General features: G+C 41.0%; 1 protein-coding gene across 2 annotated transcripts in view; it reads right to left on the reverse strand.

Moving 5' to 3' along the window:
• Positions 1-10,496: 10,496 nt before the first annotated feature.
• The window catches only part of ppp1r16b (protein phosphatase 1, regulatory subunit 16B), a 150,142-nt gene continuing 143,696 nt past the window's right edge, over positions 10,497-16,942 (reverse strand). For both annotated transcript variants that reach the window (XM_050038967.1, XM_050038968.1), the window contains exon 11: positions 10,497-15,087. In XM_050038967.1, coding sequence (XP_049894924.1) covers positions 14,614-15,087 — 474 coding nt within the window. In that variant the 3' untranslated portion in view covers positions 10,497-14,613. The remainder of the gene's footprint in view (positions 15,088-16,942) is intronic.

A 16,942-nucleotide genomic window follows, 5' to 3' on the forward strand; every position in this document is an offset into this window, starting at 1 on the left:
ACAGCCAATGAGAGCTGACGCGCAATCGCAGATAGTAAAGCCTGACGCGGAGGGAGGGGGGTACTTAAAGGTGTAACCGTGTTAATTCTCACTATTGAGTTATATCTTGAAACGTCTCTGGAGGACATGTAACTGAGCCATGCAGCTCTGTTTCAAGCAGTCTTTTAATTAGTGCAGTCCTCTGCAGCTTCAGCCTGTTGATCCACCTGTTCAAACGTGTGCAGTTCACTACTTGTATGTTTGTCATTTTCTCTGACATTGTCCTCCATGTCAGTTAGTAAAGGAACAGGTTGAGTCTTGAATGTTGCTCCAGGTTCAGGTTGAGCTGATCCAAGCAGATCCTTTTTTTTTGTTATTAACAGTTTTACTCTAATTTCTTTCTTTTAGATTCAACACACTTTTAACAAAGGAAAATCAGATAGGAAAAACACAAAAAATAAAATAAACAAGCCAAAGAACAGTCATCGGAGGAAAAAAAGAGATGGGCGGTGATGCAAGGGTGACATCCATGTAGCATATGTAACATACAACATATCTCATGCTTCCATTATGTACATAAAATGGGGTATACAGTTTTAAAAGTGTAAGAACAGTGTTCCAGTGGTCCTCCAGCCCCTTATCAGAGTCTTTTAACAGGCTTTCCTTGCTTGTTCCATGTTTAGTAGGTCCAGATATTCCTTCAGCCAGGAGTCCCTTGTGTAGCAGGCTGCTTCACACTCCTTCCAGTTTAAAAGTCTCTTAGTGAATAGGCAAGCCAGTGTCCAACTCCAGGCCCAGTAAGAATACTTTAGGACACACAGGGAAATTGACATGGAAAAACTCTCATACAAGAGATATCACCTCTGCTAGCTAGCTTAAGATAAACATCTGCTCCTTCTAAAGATTATTTCTGATTTCTGATTACTTATTAAGAGATACTAACACATTTGGCAAATATAATTCAATATTAACTGTAGCTCCATGTAAAGTGAATAAATAGGATATTTCCCAGCTAATCCTCCACTAAACAGTCCATAAAAATGGGATAAAAAATACACATATGAGCATGCTGAAGATACAAGACATCAGCAAAATAGAATAACACAACAGTACATAACTGTTATGATAAACAATGCAAAATATCCTAGTTTCATTGTTGACACTTATCAGTGTTCGTTGGATGTTACTGTATGTTATGGGGAGATAACACTGTTGAACCAGCAGAAAGAAACGCTTTTAAAGTCATTTTTAACTGTCAGCATGATGTTTCTAACCGTCAGTACCTCACATGAAAACAAAAAAATAAGATGGACTACATCAAAATCATTTTTCCCTTAACTTTAGGTGAAGCCAAAACATTTTTCTGTCCTCTCCCCTCTTGTGGTTGAAGAAGTATTGAGATCTTTTTGTAAGGTAGCACTACCACACAATATAAAAGACAAAAAACTCCATCACAAGTAAATGTCCTGCATTCAGAAGTACAAACGTGTACTTCAGAAGTAAGTAATAACTGTAGCCTCACAGCAAGAAGGTTTCTGGTGGTGAGGGTTTTGAAACCCAGGGTGGGGGAGCCCTTCTGTGCGGAGTTTGCATGTTCTCCCCGTGTCAGCGTGGGTTTTCTTCAGGTACTCCAGTTTCCTCCCACAGTCCAAAGACATGCAGCTTAATTGGTGACTCTAAATTGTCCGTAGGTGTGAATGTAAGAGTGAATGGTTGTCTGTCTCTATCGATATGACATGATATCATCTGCCCATTTAACACAATCAGTTACAGGAGAACAAACTCCAAATGCGAAAGGTTGTCTGCCTCTATGTGTCAGCCCTGTGATAGTCTGGCGACCTGTCCAGGGTGTACCCAGCCTGTTGCCCAATATTAGCTGGGATAGGCTCCAGCACCCCCATGACCCCCAACAGGATACGCGGTTTTGGAAAATGAATGAATTAATGAATATACTGTGTAACCTAAAAATTGCATCATATTTTCCGAGATGATCATTGGGTCAGAAGAATAAGGAAGTATGAAATTGAAATAGGCAAGCAGTGTACCTCAAAGTTGATCTTAAGAGCAGTACTTAAGTACATGTACAGTATGTAGTTGTTTTACATGTTGGCCTTTATGTTTCTCATGTAAATATGCATGCCTATGCAAAACCAGACAGAAGTGTTAACAAAACCTCACCTTAAAAAGGAAGTTGTGGGAAGGCACAAGATCAGAGATCTAACCCTCGGTATGAAAAAGTGTCTGCAATTCCTTAAATATTTCAGTGTCATATGTCTGTGTTGTGTTATGTGATAACATGACCTGCTTACAGATGGAAATGAGGCACTGTTTCCTGTGACATTTACAGTTTGTTACAGTTAGAAATACACCAACACAGAAAGGACAAGGCAGAGAGAAAGCAGTGAGAGTAAGTAGGAGGTGAGATAAAGAAAAGGGTGGGTATGTTTGGCAGGAAGCCACAAAAAACGGCCCACAGTCAGCACAGTCACGGAGTGTCTGACCTTTCAAAGCCACAAGATCAACATGTAGGCTGGTTTAAAATAGCTGTTAATTTTAAACCTCCTCTTCATATTTGTGGTTGGTTGAAATATCTTGTTGTTAAAGAATGAAACATTAAGTTGCCAGTAGGGGACATCACTGGGTGTAAATGTTAAAAACTGACATTAACATATACCAGTCAGGTGTGGTACTGTTACTCCCACAGCCAGAAGAAAAGGGGAGACATTCGCCCTCGTTCCTTATCCGAGAAATGGAAAAGACAATTGTAATATTCCACAGAAATCTTTAATATTTCAGGTCAGAACTAAAATATTTTCACCCTAATGAAGGCCATGTTAGTGTAAAGATTCAGACAGGGCTCACAGACAGTTAATCTTGCATATTTTGCTATTGTGGCTTCTGGATGGTCTCAGGTTAGCCTTCTCTGCTCAGTAAGCATGATTTTCTGTTCCGAAGACATTGAAACATCAAGGTTAAAACTGGGCTAAATCATGTTGGAAAGTGACAGTTCTTTATGAGCCAATGTTAAGTATTACAATCATTGTTTCAAAAGAAATCCAGTGACTATATTTAAAAATGTGCTGTGGTTACAAAAATAGAAATACCGTCACTGAAATGCTGTTGAAATAATGATTACACATCTTCCTAACCAGATGTGATGGTGGTGAGTGACGTACACTGATGACTGATATGCTTTAGCTAGCTAACCAGTGGAGACGTGGGCAGTAGGCACATCTTCACATGTAAATGCAGCTAGCTGCCTGTCTGTCAGCAAAGCCAAAGGAAAATAAAGTAAAAGGTAAAATTTACATCACAAAACATTAAAGTTTCGCCATCTCGAAATGGAAATGTGATTAATGGGTGTTGGGCTATTGAAATGAGATGGAGTGCTCATGGTCAGTGGTTTCATGAAATAACCAGTACATCTGTAACATCACGTGTGTTAATATTAACATACTTATTCATGTTGATTTGTGTAATAAGTTTTTTTCTATAAGCAAATTTAAATTTGAGTCAAAATGTCTGCCACATGAGCATACAGTTCTTTTTTTTAATAACAAGCTGCCATATTTCAGTCGATATATTTCACATTTGTATGTATGTACATGATAATGGAGTGTTTTCTGGTTTTCACAAATGTATATGAAATATTATCAATTAAGAAGTACATAATACATTTACAGCTGAGATAATAAGGCTTCAGCACAACCATATTTTGACATAATAGTTTTGGAAATGTATCTGGACATATGTAGTAGTTGCAGTTGCAGATTTGGTGGAGGTTTGTGCTCTCTGAGTGTCCTTCTAGATCAAAATCATTTTGGTTCTATGTTGAATCGTATTTCCAATATATGATTTTACATCAGTGTTTTCACTGCCGATTGTCAAATAATATACTGCTTGTGACTGTGTGGTGTGAATAGCTGGCCTGACATCCAGCGGGAGGAGGACTAACAAAGATCTGCACACCCACGGTTATTCATTCATTTGAACTTGATAAGTCCACTTGATATGCGGACATTGAAGTTGAAGGAAGGAAGTCTTGCAGCTCTGGTGAGGCACTCAACAAACCAGTTAATCCGGTTTGTTGACACCAGCCAGTTTGTGAACCTAAACAGTCTGTTCTTTGGTTAAAGTTCAAGCTGTTTAGAGGTTGAAATGCTGTTAGTGTGAGTCATGACTCAAACTCGTGTACCTCTGTAGTAGCTCCTCCCGTGTAGCAGTGTGCAGTGCCTTCATGGGGAAATGATCATAGGTGGGTACGGGCCCTTTGGTGAAAAATGCAAGATCTTATAAAAAAAATCTGCCATGAAAAAAATGAAACTAAAATAATTTTCTGTCATGTTTCAGTTAAATTTTGTTGTAATGATTGTAGCATGCATTAAAATGAATGATTATCAACACGTTTCAATTAAGAACTGACTAAAGTAGTCATTTAAGTTTATGTTTAACACATGTGAAGAGGTTTACCTGATATAACAGTGGAGCACAGGTCATTGCGTCAAACATTATTATTTTATGAGTAAAGTGCAGCAGGGATGACGTTCCCTTGTAGGCTGATGCAGAAGTTGGCCTTGCCCTGGTTCCCTTGTCAAGAAACCAGTGGGATTTTCCCTTTGGGTTTTGGATTATTGCAGAAAATAAAGTCTGTGGCAACAAAAGTTTTTGATAATTACATGTTTTGTTCAGCAAGATAATGTTCATAAAGTAATGCCACATTTATGATTTTTTAAGCACAAATGCAATCGCCAGATGTCAAAAACTAATTAGACTATAAACAAACTACACCACAGTCACATTACATGACTTTAAAGTTGCCACCACAACAAGGTTGTAAAGCAGTGTTTGACATGATAACTCTCTGTACTCTCATTTAGCCACTTGTTAGCAACCTTTTTTTTTTTTTTTCCCCCCCCCAGATACAAAAGGTTCAAAATTCACGATTGGGGTTTTTACAGTGATAATTTATGTTGTAGAACAAAATGGAAAAGCCAAGGGGATTTTTCCAGTCAATTTTGGATTATTGCAGAAACTAAGCTCTTTCACAAACAGAAGTTGATACTTACATGTTTTGTTCAGCAAAATAATCTTCACAACTGAGCACCACTTTCATGATTTTTGAAGTGTAAATGCAATCACCAGAACTAAAAAGCTAACGTTTAAGCTAACGTTAGCTTATAAATGAACTACACCATGGTCTCGTGACACCTGTGTCACTACTACAGTGAGACTGTAAAGGCGGTGTTTGGCGCGGTGACATTCTAATGTCCCTGAGAGCCTGAAGTCTGAAGCCCCTTTTACACTGCCAGATTTTCCGCAAATATTGGGCCGATTTGCCGGCCAGCTGCGAGCGTTTATACACACAGAGGCGGAAAGGCGAGTTGATCTGAGGTGCCCAATTTTCCGCCTCGTAGGGTAGTCATATTGGCGGAACCCTTTAAGTTGAAACAGACCGAGGCGGCCTTCCGCAACGGGAGGGGCTGTTGAAGAGTTGTGGGAGGAGCTGTTGATGACCCCGCACGTGCGAGCCACTGGCGGTGGATAAACAGGAAACAGCTGATAGCAGGAATTAGCAAGAAGCTAGTAGCAAGAGGGAAACACAAACCTGACAGTAAAGATGAGCAACTGGGGAGACAAGGAATTGCGCGCCCTCCTTGCCCTCACAAACCAAGAGGCCATTAACTGTCAGATGACAGGGATGGTGAAGAATGGGCCGATTTACGAGAGTATTGCCGTCTGACTACCGCGCCTGAGGGAGCCACGGCTTCCCTCCCACGTCACTGTTTACGTCACACGCTGAGCTACACGTTTCGTTACTTGCTCACGCCCCCATTGCCCCGAAAAATGCACATTCTGTATAAACAAAAGTAGGTAGGCAGCAATTTTCTGCCCTCCCTGATTTTGTTTTTATACTGCCAATGCTGAAAAAAGACTGATTGGGCTTTCCTGCAAATTTTCACAATTCCTATCTATAAAGGGCTTGATTTTGCCACTGGTTAGAAATTGCCTTTTTTATGACAATTAACAGCTTAAAAATTTATGTATTTTATGTCGTAGAACAAAACATAAAAGTCTCTTAAGCTTGTGTCAACCACAGACCGTATTTTAAGCATGTTACCAAAAACCCATTCGAAAAACCTGTTGACTTGAAAATGGGGAAACTTGGGGAGCTAAAATGCTAACTCATTTCCAGGTTTTTAGGACTCATTCTTACACCATTCTAGTTGCCTACAGCTCTGTGAAGCTGTACTTTCAGAGGTGCTAAATAAAACATTAGCTTTTGTTGTTATCTTTTTGTTGTTAACTTTTTAGTTATATTAATACATACTTTCAACATATTGTACCACAGTAGCCAGAACTGTAATATTATTACTTTCAATAACGTTGTTGTAAGCTACTGTNTCAAAATCATAGAAGTAGTATTTTGTTTGTGAAAGAGTTCAGTTTCTGCAATAATCCAGAACTGACTTTTTGTTAAGGGAACCAGGGGCAATCCTAACTTCCAGGTTGGCCTAAAAAAACAAACAAACAAAGGTCATCCAGCAGTGCTATTTGAATGGAAGAACTGGACAAGTTCTAACTTTGACCTGATGATGGCACGAGAAAGTCAGGGTATCACCTGAGTTATTCCAATTCATTGTGAGGGGAAACATAAATCCCCTCTCCATCCAATAGTCTTTGAGATATTTCAGTTGCGCTGACCCGAGTGACATTGCAGACCCTGGAGTCCCGCCACCACTGTAATAATAATTATTATTGTGATAATGATTTTAACTTTATCACTCAGCATTAGTGTCAGTAGCTCTTGCACTGACTGTCTAATGCCCGAGAGTGACTAAGTGACTTCAATCTCTGAGTGTAAATCCCTCGGTCGATAGGCTTTTATCAGCGGTCGGACAGACAGACATCGACTCGCTCCACTTAGACATCTTAAATTCAGGTCAAATAGGACACTGAGGCTCAGTTAAGTCCAATGGATCCTGGGAACCGAGCAGACGTTCTGACCCACTGAGCCATCCATCCATTCTTTTTGTGCAGCTCTTCTATCCGTCTTCTAACAAGCTGGCAGGGTGGTCAATAGTTGTGGCCTCCTCCCAGCGCAGGCCTACTTTCAGGCTCGCCATCCACCCTTTCATTTGCATGCTGTCTTTATTTTGTCAGTGCAAACATTCCATCCTCCCCCTCATCCCTCCATCATGGTGGTCAGTGTCTCAGCCACTACTGGCATCGGTTCATTTTCCCACTTTATCGTCCACAGTCCTGCTGCTCCTCAGGGCCGTCCATCATCATCCCTCCATTTATGTGTCCAGCAGAGTGGTCAGTATGCGTCTGTATGCTCTCTCTGGCACCGATCCACTTCGTCCTTCAGTGAAGAGGACTGAAGGACTGGGACCTGAGCCAGCTGGCCTGGACTCAGTGTAGCTCAGTCACAATAGCAAAAGCCAGGCCACACAGAGGATGTTAATGCAGCCCGGATCATGTGTTTTCAGCACCATTGTCCTCGTCTCTGTCTATATGCCTTAGAGATACACAGAGGGAGCTTCAGACCAAAGGATCATTTCTCCTAACGTTTGCTCATGAAGACACATCGAGCAGCGTAATCTCATGTAACTGTTTGACGAAGTAGTCAATGTTTGTTTTTCAAATCCCTGAGCTTGTATGTAAGCCAGTAGGTGCTCATTTATAGCAGCCTAATGTACTGTAAATACTCATAAGCTCCTCCATAAACACAGACAGCTATGTCAGTGCCAAAAGGTCACTCCCTTAAAATCAACAGCAGTGAAAGCGAAGAAAGGGATTAATAAGCAACCATGGCAGACAGTGGCTGCTGTTTCCTTGTGAACTGTCACAGAGGATCATCTGAAAGTACAAGATGTTAAATGGCAGGAAAAAATGTTTAAAAATCCCCAAAAAGTAGCTCACAGTGAACTTTTAGAAACATAAAATATACTTTTATCTTTTCCAAACTGTCTTCTTTACTTGTCTCCGTAACCCAACTGTTATGTGTCTGAAAACGGACTGCTGGGTGCAGCCTGTAGAAATATTGACCCTGCTGACCCCGCAGCCAGTGAATGAGAGTTCAGAGAGAGAACGAGGGAAGAAAAAGACAACACAGAAAATCATTGAAGGAAGCAGTTGATGCCGGGCCAAGACCCTGACAGCTGTGTGGTGAAGGACAGTCCAGCCTCTGCCTGTTTCAGAACAGAGACGAGCTGTAGAAGTAGGGCAGAGAAAACAGGGTGAAATAAATTGTTAGTAACCTTCATATGGCATGCAAACGTGAGCTGCACACAGTATGGTCATCTGACTTCAGCAATAAGGTGTCTGAATACGAGAAGAAAACAATTGTGCTTTAAAGAGATGAGCAAGAGTAAAGGGCCGTCCACACAAAGAACGGTAACTATATATAAGATATGGTTTTAAAAATGCATCTAAATCAAGTGGAAGAGTCCACACCACAATTATAGTGATGCAGACAGTGGTGAACGATAGTATTGAAATCACTTTCAGAGCAATTTGATAAACGATGGAAACACTGACAGCCAATGAAATCTATCCAAATATAAAGAGTGTCACAACTGGAGTTTACAGTGTGTGCTTGCCACTGCGCCTCTGTTTACAGAACGTTTTTGTTCATCAATGTGGAAGCTCACGTTGTTATAGTTATAGTTTTTGGTGTGGACAGCCCTTGTGAGTACTATGAGTACTTTAATACGTTGCGTTCACAGCCCATACAACTATACTATTTATTATGCCAAAAAAAGGGTAAGGGCGCATTCACACCAGGATAGTCCGGGGGACACGGTTCAATTGGGCGGGGAATACTGAAAAATTTCACACCTTCATTTGGTTCTGTTCACTTTTCACTTTTTTGCCCTCTACGTCACTTCCTCTCTTTGGTTCACTTCCTTTCTTTGGTTCACTGGCTAGTCCATTTGCATTTCCCACTGTAAGCGAACTGCACCAGGGTTCACTTGCAAGTGAACCGAGACCCCCAGTTTTCAAGCGGACCAGGGTTCGCTCGTTTGGTACACACCAGAGTTCGAATGAGCGTTCACACCCCTCCAAATGAACCAAACTGTCCGTGGCAGTGGCCCAGGGTTAGTTTAAAGTGGACCAAATAGCGCCAGTGTGAATGCGTCCTAAGTATATCCCCAATACATAGTATGTGGAATTCTGCGTGTCTCTCCCCTCACCTTTGTGGCAGTGTCACAACAGTGTAAGGCAATTAGCTGACAGTGACCGAGGGAGGCCGAAATGATTTAAGAGGCACTGAGTTATTTACACGATATTATCATATTTGTATTACTGACATATAAAATACTTCATTTTTAAATATCACAGTTATCGACAATACTGGTATATTCTGACACCCCTTTGCCAAATGCAGTATGCTAAAAATACCAGGATGTTCTAACCCATCTGGTCACATTTTGCAGTATGCAAGAATTCTGACTCACAATTGTCTGCTTAGAGGAAGATTCGTCATATCGACTAAGTTGCAGACAGATGACAGCTCACTGACAGCTGACAGAAGCTGCAGTGACCAATGACAGCACATTCAAGTGACTAATGACCAGTCAGATAGGAATAATAAGAATAGAAGTTGTTGAAGTGAAGAAAATAATCACTAAGATTACCAACAACAAAGAGACATAACTTGGAAAGTAACTGACAGAGAAATGCATTTGTAATTTTACTGTCGTGAATATGATACTTCATGTCAGGATCCCCAACTAAATACTACTATATTAAGTAAAAGCAGCAGAGCTCTCCAGGGTGACCTCCGTCTCTGGGAACTTCGGTGAACTGTATTTTGTTCTATCTACAAGGTAACGTTAAATTACAACTGCTGCATTTCAAATCGCACACCTTTCTTTTTACTTAAAATTTCATGCTACGGACTGCGAGATATATGTGAGGGCAGCATAATTGGTGAGGGCAGCTGCAGTACGTACCGAGGGCTGCCCTCTTAAAGTCGAAGACACAGATGTTGGTGCACATTTCAGATCTTTCGTTAGCATAGTTAGCATCCATTAGCTTGGAGGGCTAACTTGGCTAGTTCAAACTCTCGAACTTGATCTAGAAAAAAAGGAACAAACAGTTGAATATTCGTAGTAAACAGCTAAATCTGATTTGACTGACATAAATCTGAGTCAGGTAAAGCCCTAGTGTGTGCTGACAGTAAAACGAGAAACTGTGCGATGCGTAACGCAGTGTTTGCTTTCCTCAACATCCGAATAGGCATCAACTTTTGAGGCTGACAACTATACATACTGCCAGAGCTAGCCTAAAACTAATTATTATTTTCATTAAAGCTTAATCTACTGATTATTTTCCTTATCCACAAAATGCTTAGTGATGCCTTCGAATGTCTTATTTTATTATTGATCGAGCTATTCAGCATTTTTCGACCTGTAGGGCACATCTGTATTACAGAAGAAGAAATCCATTGTACCTGATGACAAAAAAGAGCTTCACTGATTCAGAAGAGACCATATAAAATTCTCAAAATATACAATTTATTCAAAATATGTTAATGCAACCATCAATATATTCCAGTAATTACAAAATCAGTAGTTTTTTGTCTTCATAATCTTATCATTATAGACAACAAGGCTTGCAGACAAACACAAGCTTTGATCTATATACCATGAGGACACACAGCTGACTGTCCCTTTCTGGCTAATACTGACCAGGTCGTGGTTCAAAACTCAAATTAAATGCGATGTGGAATTTCATAATTAAGGAAGCATAACTGACATTTAAATGGAATTGATTGCAGCAGCTCAGATAAATGTGAACTTCAGTGAATTTTAGCTGAATCATAACAGGATGATGTCACTGCCTTGGACACTGGGGGGGAAAAAAACAACAAAAAAAAAACACAAAAAGGAGGAACCAAAAACAGGGGATATAGCAGTCTCTTTGACAGTGACTTAATTTGTACTTCCTCAAACTGAGCTGAAAAACAATCTGCTTCCTATGAAAATGCAGAAAATTTCACAGAAAAAAAAAACGGGTCACAGCGACAGCAGAGAGAAAATACTGAGAATGATTGATGACACCTGGGTGCACTCCACTTTACCAGATACATTTTAGACTGCTGGCCTACCGAAGGGGTCTACACAGACTCACAGTTTCCCCTTGACAACCAGATGTCTGCTAACACTGTTCATAATGTGGGTTATTGTATTTCCTATTTGTTCTTTAACAGTAACAACACAGACATGTAAATGCAGTTCATGGGAACAGAGAAGGGGATACTAATACAAACATATTTACAAACGCATCTGTACAAATATTTGACACTGTACAGCTGATGTGGTGGGGATAAAGTGGTAGTGGCATTGTGGGTAATCAGTTTAAGGGGTTCGCCTGCAGAAACAAACGGCAAAGACAGCCTTCGCCCCCCAGAAGTTTTCAAATGTCCCTAAAAGTTGTTTTTAGATCATGGAAGACTCTTTGGCACTCACAGCGAGATAAGTGGAGCTGATAGAGTTAAACATTTTGTTTTCTTATTTTACTTCTTGCTAAGAGTTAGATGAGACTGATAACACTCTTATATCTGTGAATTATAAAGCTACAGCCAGCAGCCGGTTAGCTTAGCACAAAAACTGAAAACGGGAAAGAGCTAGCGTGGCTCTGTGAGAAATAATACATGAGTAACTTTACAAAATCTGTCCACCAGCCCCTTTTACACTCACTTTCTGACAGCAGACATTTTGGTCTTACAAGTTGGCTCACTGCAGAGGCTCCTTAAAGGGAAACTTCCCTAGTCTTAAACCTAGACCCTATTTTCCCATGTTTTTGTGTCTATCTAAATAATGAATACAACATTGTTTTGAAACTGATCCAGTGTTGAGAGAGTGCTATAGCCACAGCGGTAAAATAGGCTGCAATGTGATCTCTATGGAAGTTGCGCACTGTCAGTTTACTAGAGATGCACGATATTTCAGCACATCAGAATCAGTCAGTATTTTTCTTATTCTGCACAATGAATGAACATTACGTACATTGTATAGCATTATATTTATGTCCGCTTAAAGTGCTTGTTTTTATCACTGACAGGCTCTGATGGTTGTTATAAATGTCTACAATATGATGGAAAAGACCCTACAGAGAAATGAAACGTTTTTCTTTGCCTTTCGCCGATCCAGTCCGTCTGTTAATGTGTGTAACCAAGTCTTGCTCAGGGAGACATCTTGTTTAGAAATCTAGCGGACTTTTCCACATTGTCTAAATCAGCTAAATACTCAGCCATGACACTGACAATCTTTTAGATGACACTAAGCCACACTTTCTGTACTCGAACACAACAAACTCTTCCAGGCACTCTTCTCTCCAGCTCTCATTAACTATTCCAACATTGCTTTTCCTCTGACAAGTCACCTGTCACAACATTTTAGAATGACACTTCTCCTTGAGCGTGACTTGGTCGTGTCCATAATGTTGTCAGACACATAATAACAATCTGAGCCTGTCAGTGACAAAAACAAGCACTTCTATTGGACTTAAAATGACGTTGCACATTTGGTTGTAGGGATTGCAGCCGGTTTCACTGCTGTGGTTGTCGCGGCCTCTCTCAAAATTGGACCAATTTCAAAAGCAGTTGTCTCTATTAGTCACTAAAACATGACAAAAAGTCCAGGATCAAAAATAGCAAAGTTTCCTTTATGAGCACTTTATGGAATAGAGCCATAGTTAATTTTAGTAGTTCCACTTGTGCTTTTCCTGCTATGATGAGTCACAATATCTGCTTTGAAAAAAGCTATATTCACACTGTTTCTTTAATATGTACAAAATATGGAAATTGTGGGTTATGTTCTGGACTGGTAGTTACTGTATCCAGGTACTTGGTAAATAAATAAATAGCTTTGGGCCGAGCTAGGCTAGCTGTTCTCTTCTTTTTGCAGTTTTTATGCTAGGCTAACCAGCTGCTGGCTCCAGCTACATTAGCATACAGATCTTCTCATCCAACCTTTGGCAAGAAGGCATATTTCCCAAAATGTCAAACTATTCCTTTAATTTATCAGAGAAGCTACTTCTAGTATTTGCTCATATTTTTTAAGTTGAAACCATGATGCGTTCAGGGACACCTGACGTGACGGTGTGGGCTTTGCTACATACCAAATCCATAATGTTTTTCTTTAAAAAAACTGAGGCAAGCATACAGTTCCATGTGTAACTTCAGAAAACTCATACTAACAGTAATTCATTACATAACATTTATCATTTCTGTTAATGAAACAAATACAGTGACTGGGAAAGGATAAAGCCACACAATGGCCACCAGAAAAAAAACAACAAAAACAACAAACAAATAACACTGTTATTTGTAGTGACACCAATATTAAATCCATCCCGACAGAATGGCTCGTTTGTGTGAGTCTAATAACATGTACATATAGCAGACAGTAAGCCTTACTTCACTTTGATCAGTTGAACATTTGATTTTCCACGTCAGAAGGTGCTCCGCTGGACGACACCAGCTCATCTTGTATTGCATTCACTCTCTCCACACACCATCCAAATAATAAATACACTCAACTTTAGGAACCATAATATGCTTCTTTTTTTTCTTTTTTTTTCTTTTCACAACATTATTTCATAAATAAAGAAATGTACAGTTATTTTCAACCATGTTTGCTTAAATTATCTAAACGAGAGAGCACAAAGTGTGTTATGCATAAAACAGAGCGTGATCTGTCAGTTCGGGTTCGATATGAGAGGACGGTGAGGTGAAGCTTAGCTGACAGAATACAGTGACAGTTTCAAACACTAGTGCAGCACTATACTCATTCCTGTTACCTCTCGCTGTAGAAGTACACTTCCTGAATGTTTTAACACTGTTTTATGGCATTCCTTCCCTTTACGTATGCAGGTAGCATTTTAAAATGACAGATAAGAGAGACATCACGGATCTCTCGTTGCTACGTTTTTGATATGCTGTAGTACAACATGATGTAATGCGATACATCTGGATCGTTCTGTGATGATGTTCTGACGAGAATGTGACAAAAAAGCAGAACAATGTGGTTGATGACAGTTCAAGTTTGTCCTGAAGAAAACGTTTAATTACATGATATCCATCCGTATGTATGGTAGAAAAAAACTCCATCTTTATCTCTGAGGGCAGAACATGCACCTTGTACCTTGAGATCTTCTCTACTTTCTGGACTCATGATTTTTGACTTGTTCCAGGTGAAAAGCTTAAAAAAAATCTGTCCCCACTTTGATTCCTAAAGGTGCAGGGGGACAGCAGGACAAGAGGAACAGCTTCTTGCACTCTTTCTTTCCTTTTGTCATGTTGAGAGACTCCATATTTGAAAAGGAATTTTAATCCAAGTGACGCCTGGAGGAAAAAAGGTGGCACTGCTCACACTTGAAACATGCCTGCGTTTGGGGAAGATGTCTCCTGTTGTAGCAGGAGTCACATGGCAGGGTGGTACAAGTTTCCAAACCTTCATCAGCCCAGCCGTCTCCTCTGGGAGAAGTTTAAAGGAGGGGAGGAACAGGATGATAAAAGACAGGAACACTCCCTCTTTCCTTCCTTCCTCTCCTCCTACAGCACGCTCCTTGCTTCTCTGTGCAAAGACTTCCTGTTCCGTCAACAGTGACGTGACCGGGGTGCTACGACACACAGCAGCAGGTTCGCACCTTCGGCTGCTCTTCCTCTATTGGCTGTTTCAGTTTGAGGAGGGGTGGGTCGCCGCTGGCTGGCGTGTAGTAAACCGCGTTGCCATTGGAGGAGACCAGTGGCATGCGGGGGTCCTCGGAGTTGTTTTTGGCATCAGTGAAGGAGTCTGTGGAGCCGTTGCCTAGGTGACCGTTGAACAAGGGGTGATTCAACAATTTGGCGGCAGCTCTCTGTTTCTTGAGCTCAGACAGGGTCTGAGCGCGCTCTCTCGGCCAGGCTTCCTCCTGAGTAGGCTGAGTGGTGGCGATCCCGCCCTTATCAGATGATGGCGTGTTGCCATTTGAGGGTGGTTGTGGCGGCGTGGACGTCGTCGTGGAGATGAGGCCGTTCTGTTTGTTGTTGCCGTCTTTGAGGATGGTGGGCAGCTTGGGCTTCTCTGGCAGCTCCACAGCTACGACTGGCTTGACCTGTGGGACATCAATAAGATTAGTTTAATCCCTCTATAAGGCTTCTCTTTTAGATGATTAAGTGCATGCAGCCTGACTCTGTGTGGGGGAGATCAGATATCTTTGATCTGGTGCCCAAGCTATCCTATCAAGCTCAAATGAAATGAGATGTAAAGCCAATTTATTTGTCTTTTTTTCTGCAACCTGCATCAATGTACAACCATTTCAGATCATCATTCTTACATTTCTCTTAAAGCCTTTTAACCTTTTGAGGATAACGTGCCTCAGTTTGCTGCAGTCAGTGTGTGGACACACAGTAGTGCTTATAATAGTGATTGCATCATTAGTAGGAGTGTAACGATTCACTCAAAATCAAAAATCAATTGAAGCTTTCAATTCCAATCACTGAGATCAAGGCAGAATCACACCACTACCATTTACAGGCATCCCACACAGTTTAGCTCACCGGTTCCCAACTGGTCCAGCCATGGGATCCAGATTTCGCCTTCGTCCTTAGTACAGGGTCCACCTGGTTCAATACATTCAGTGTCATACTTGAGTTTGGCCATGTTGCCATAGCTGTCCGTTAGTTACTTAACTCTACAGCAGGAAATGGCACTTCCAAATTAAAGCTCTGTGCTGGAAATTGATTGTGTATCAAAATAAAGTGTGTTTTTTACAAACTTGACATGTTCATGAGTCACTTGCGGCCCATTCAGAATGGACCCGCAACCCACTTTTGGACTGCAACCCACCAGTTGGGAACCACTGGCATAGCTTACTTTCAGCTGCACTTTTGCAGGCACAATGGCAAGCCGAGGTCAGACACACAACAGAACTAAAAAATACTCCAGCTTCCCTGAAGTCAGTGGTGTGGCAACATTTTGCCTTTCCCATGAGTTATGTTTCTAGGCTACGGTAGTAAAGTGAAAGACTTTTGCAGGTGAAAAACTCAAGGTGACGTTGTAAAGTACCCTCCTGCCATCTAGTGGCCCGTCTTTTTGTTCCTAAGTAAGCGGTAAAATCAGTTACTATTATATTTTAAATAAATGACATAAATTTGACCATATGGCCTTAGTGTGGTACATTTTTAAAAAAAAATATGGCGGTATATCACACCTGATACCATGCAACCTATCTCTGAAAGAAGAGTTTAAATCAAGATGCAATAGTCTAACAATGGCATGGCCTTCAGTGCTAATAAAGTCCTGGCTTGGAGAATTGTGACAACTTTAGTAATTAGAGGAAGACAGTTATTTTCCCAGTGTTGGAAAAGCAACTGTGGCACACAAATACGGTGTGACATTCTTATCTGTTGGGTCGACTGTTGATGGAGGATTGAATTGCAGTTTTTTCCATTGTGGGTTTCTTCCTGTGTGACTGTTTGATCTTCAAGAGAAGGAAACATCCACAACCCTGACACATCTACACTAGATCTGACATTTAGACTCCTGATGTGTGGGAGAGATGGTTACATTACTGCCTACCTGGCTGAGCTAAAAATATCACATAAGTCATCTCAGGTTGTATTTTTCTGGTACAAAAAATACACCATCAAACAACAAAATTGACGTTTGAGGATGAATTCTCGAACGTTACTTTTAAAACTGCAACAAATGTAGTGTATAATTATTCACTGGTTTACCTAAGTCAATAACCTAGCATCCATCCATTTACCCATTTTCAACCGCTTATCTAAAGCCAGGTCGCAGGGGCAGCTGGCTGAGCGAAGCACGCTTTCCAGCTCCTCCTGGGGGACCCCGAGGTGTTCCCAGGCAGATGAGATATGTAGTCCCTCCAGCGTGTTCTGGGTCTGCCCCGGGGCCTCCTACCAGTTGGATGTGCCTGGAACACCTCCAATGGAGGTGCCCAGGAG

Source organism: Epinephelus moara, chromosome 24 (assembly GCF_006386435.1).
Source record: "Epinephelus moara isolate mb chromosome 24, YSFRI_EMoa_1.0, whole genome shotgun sequence".
Classification (NCBI taxonomy): domain Eukaryota; kingdom Metazoa; phylum Chordata; class Actinopteri; order Perciformes; family Serranidae; genus Epinephelus; species Epinephelus moara.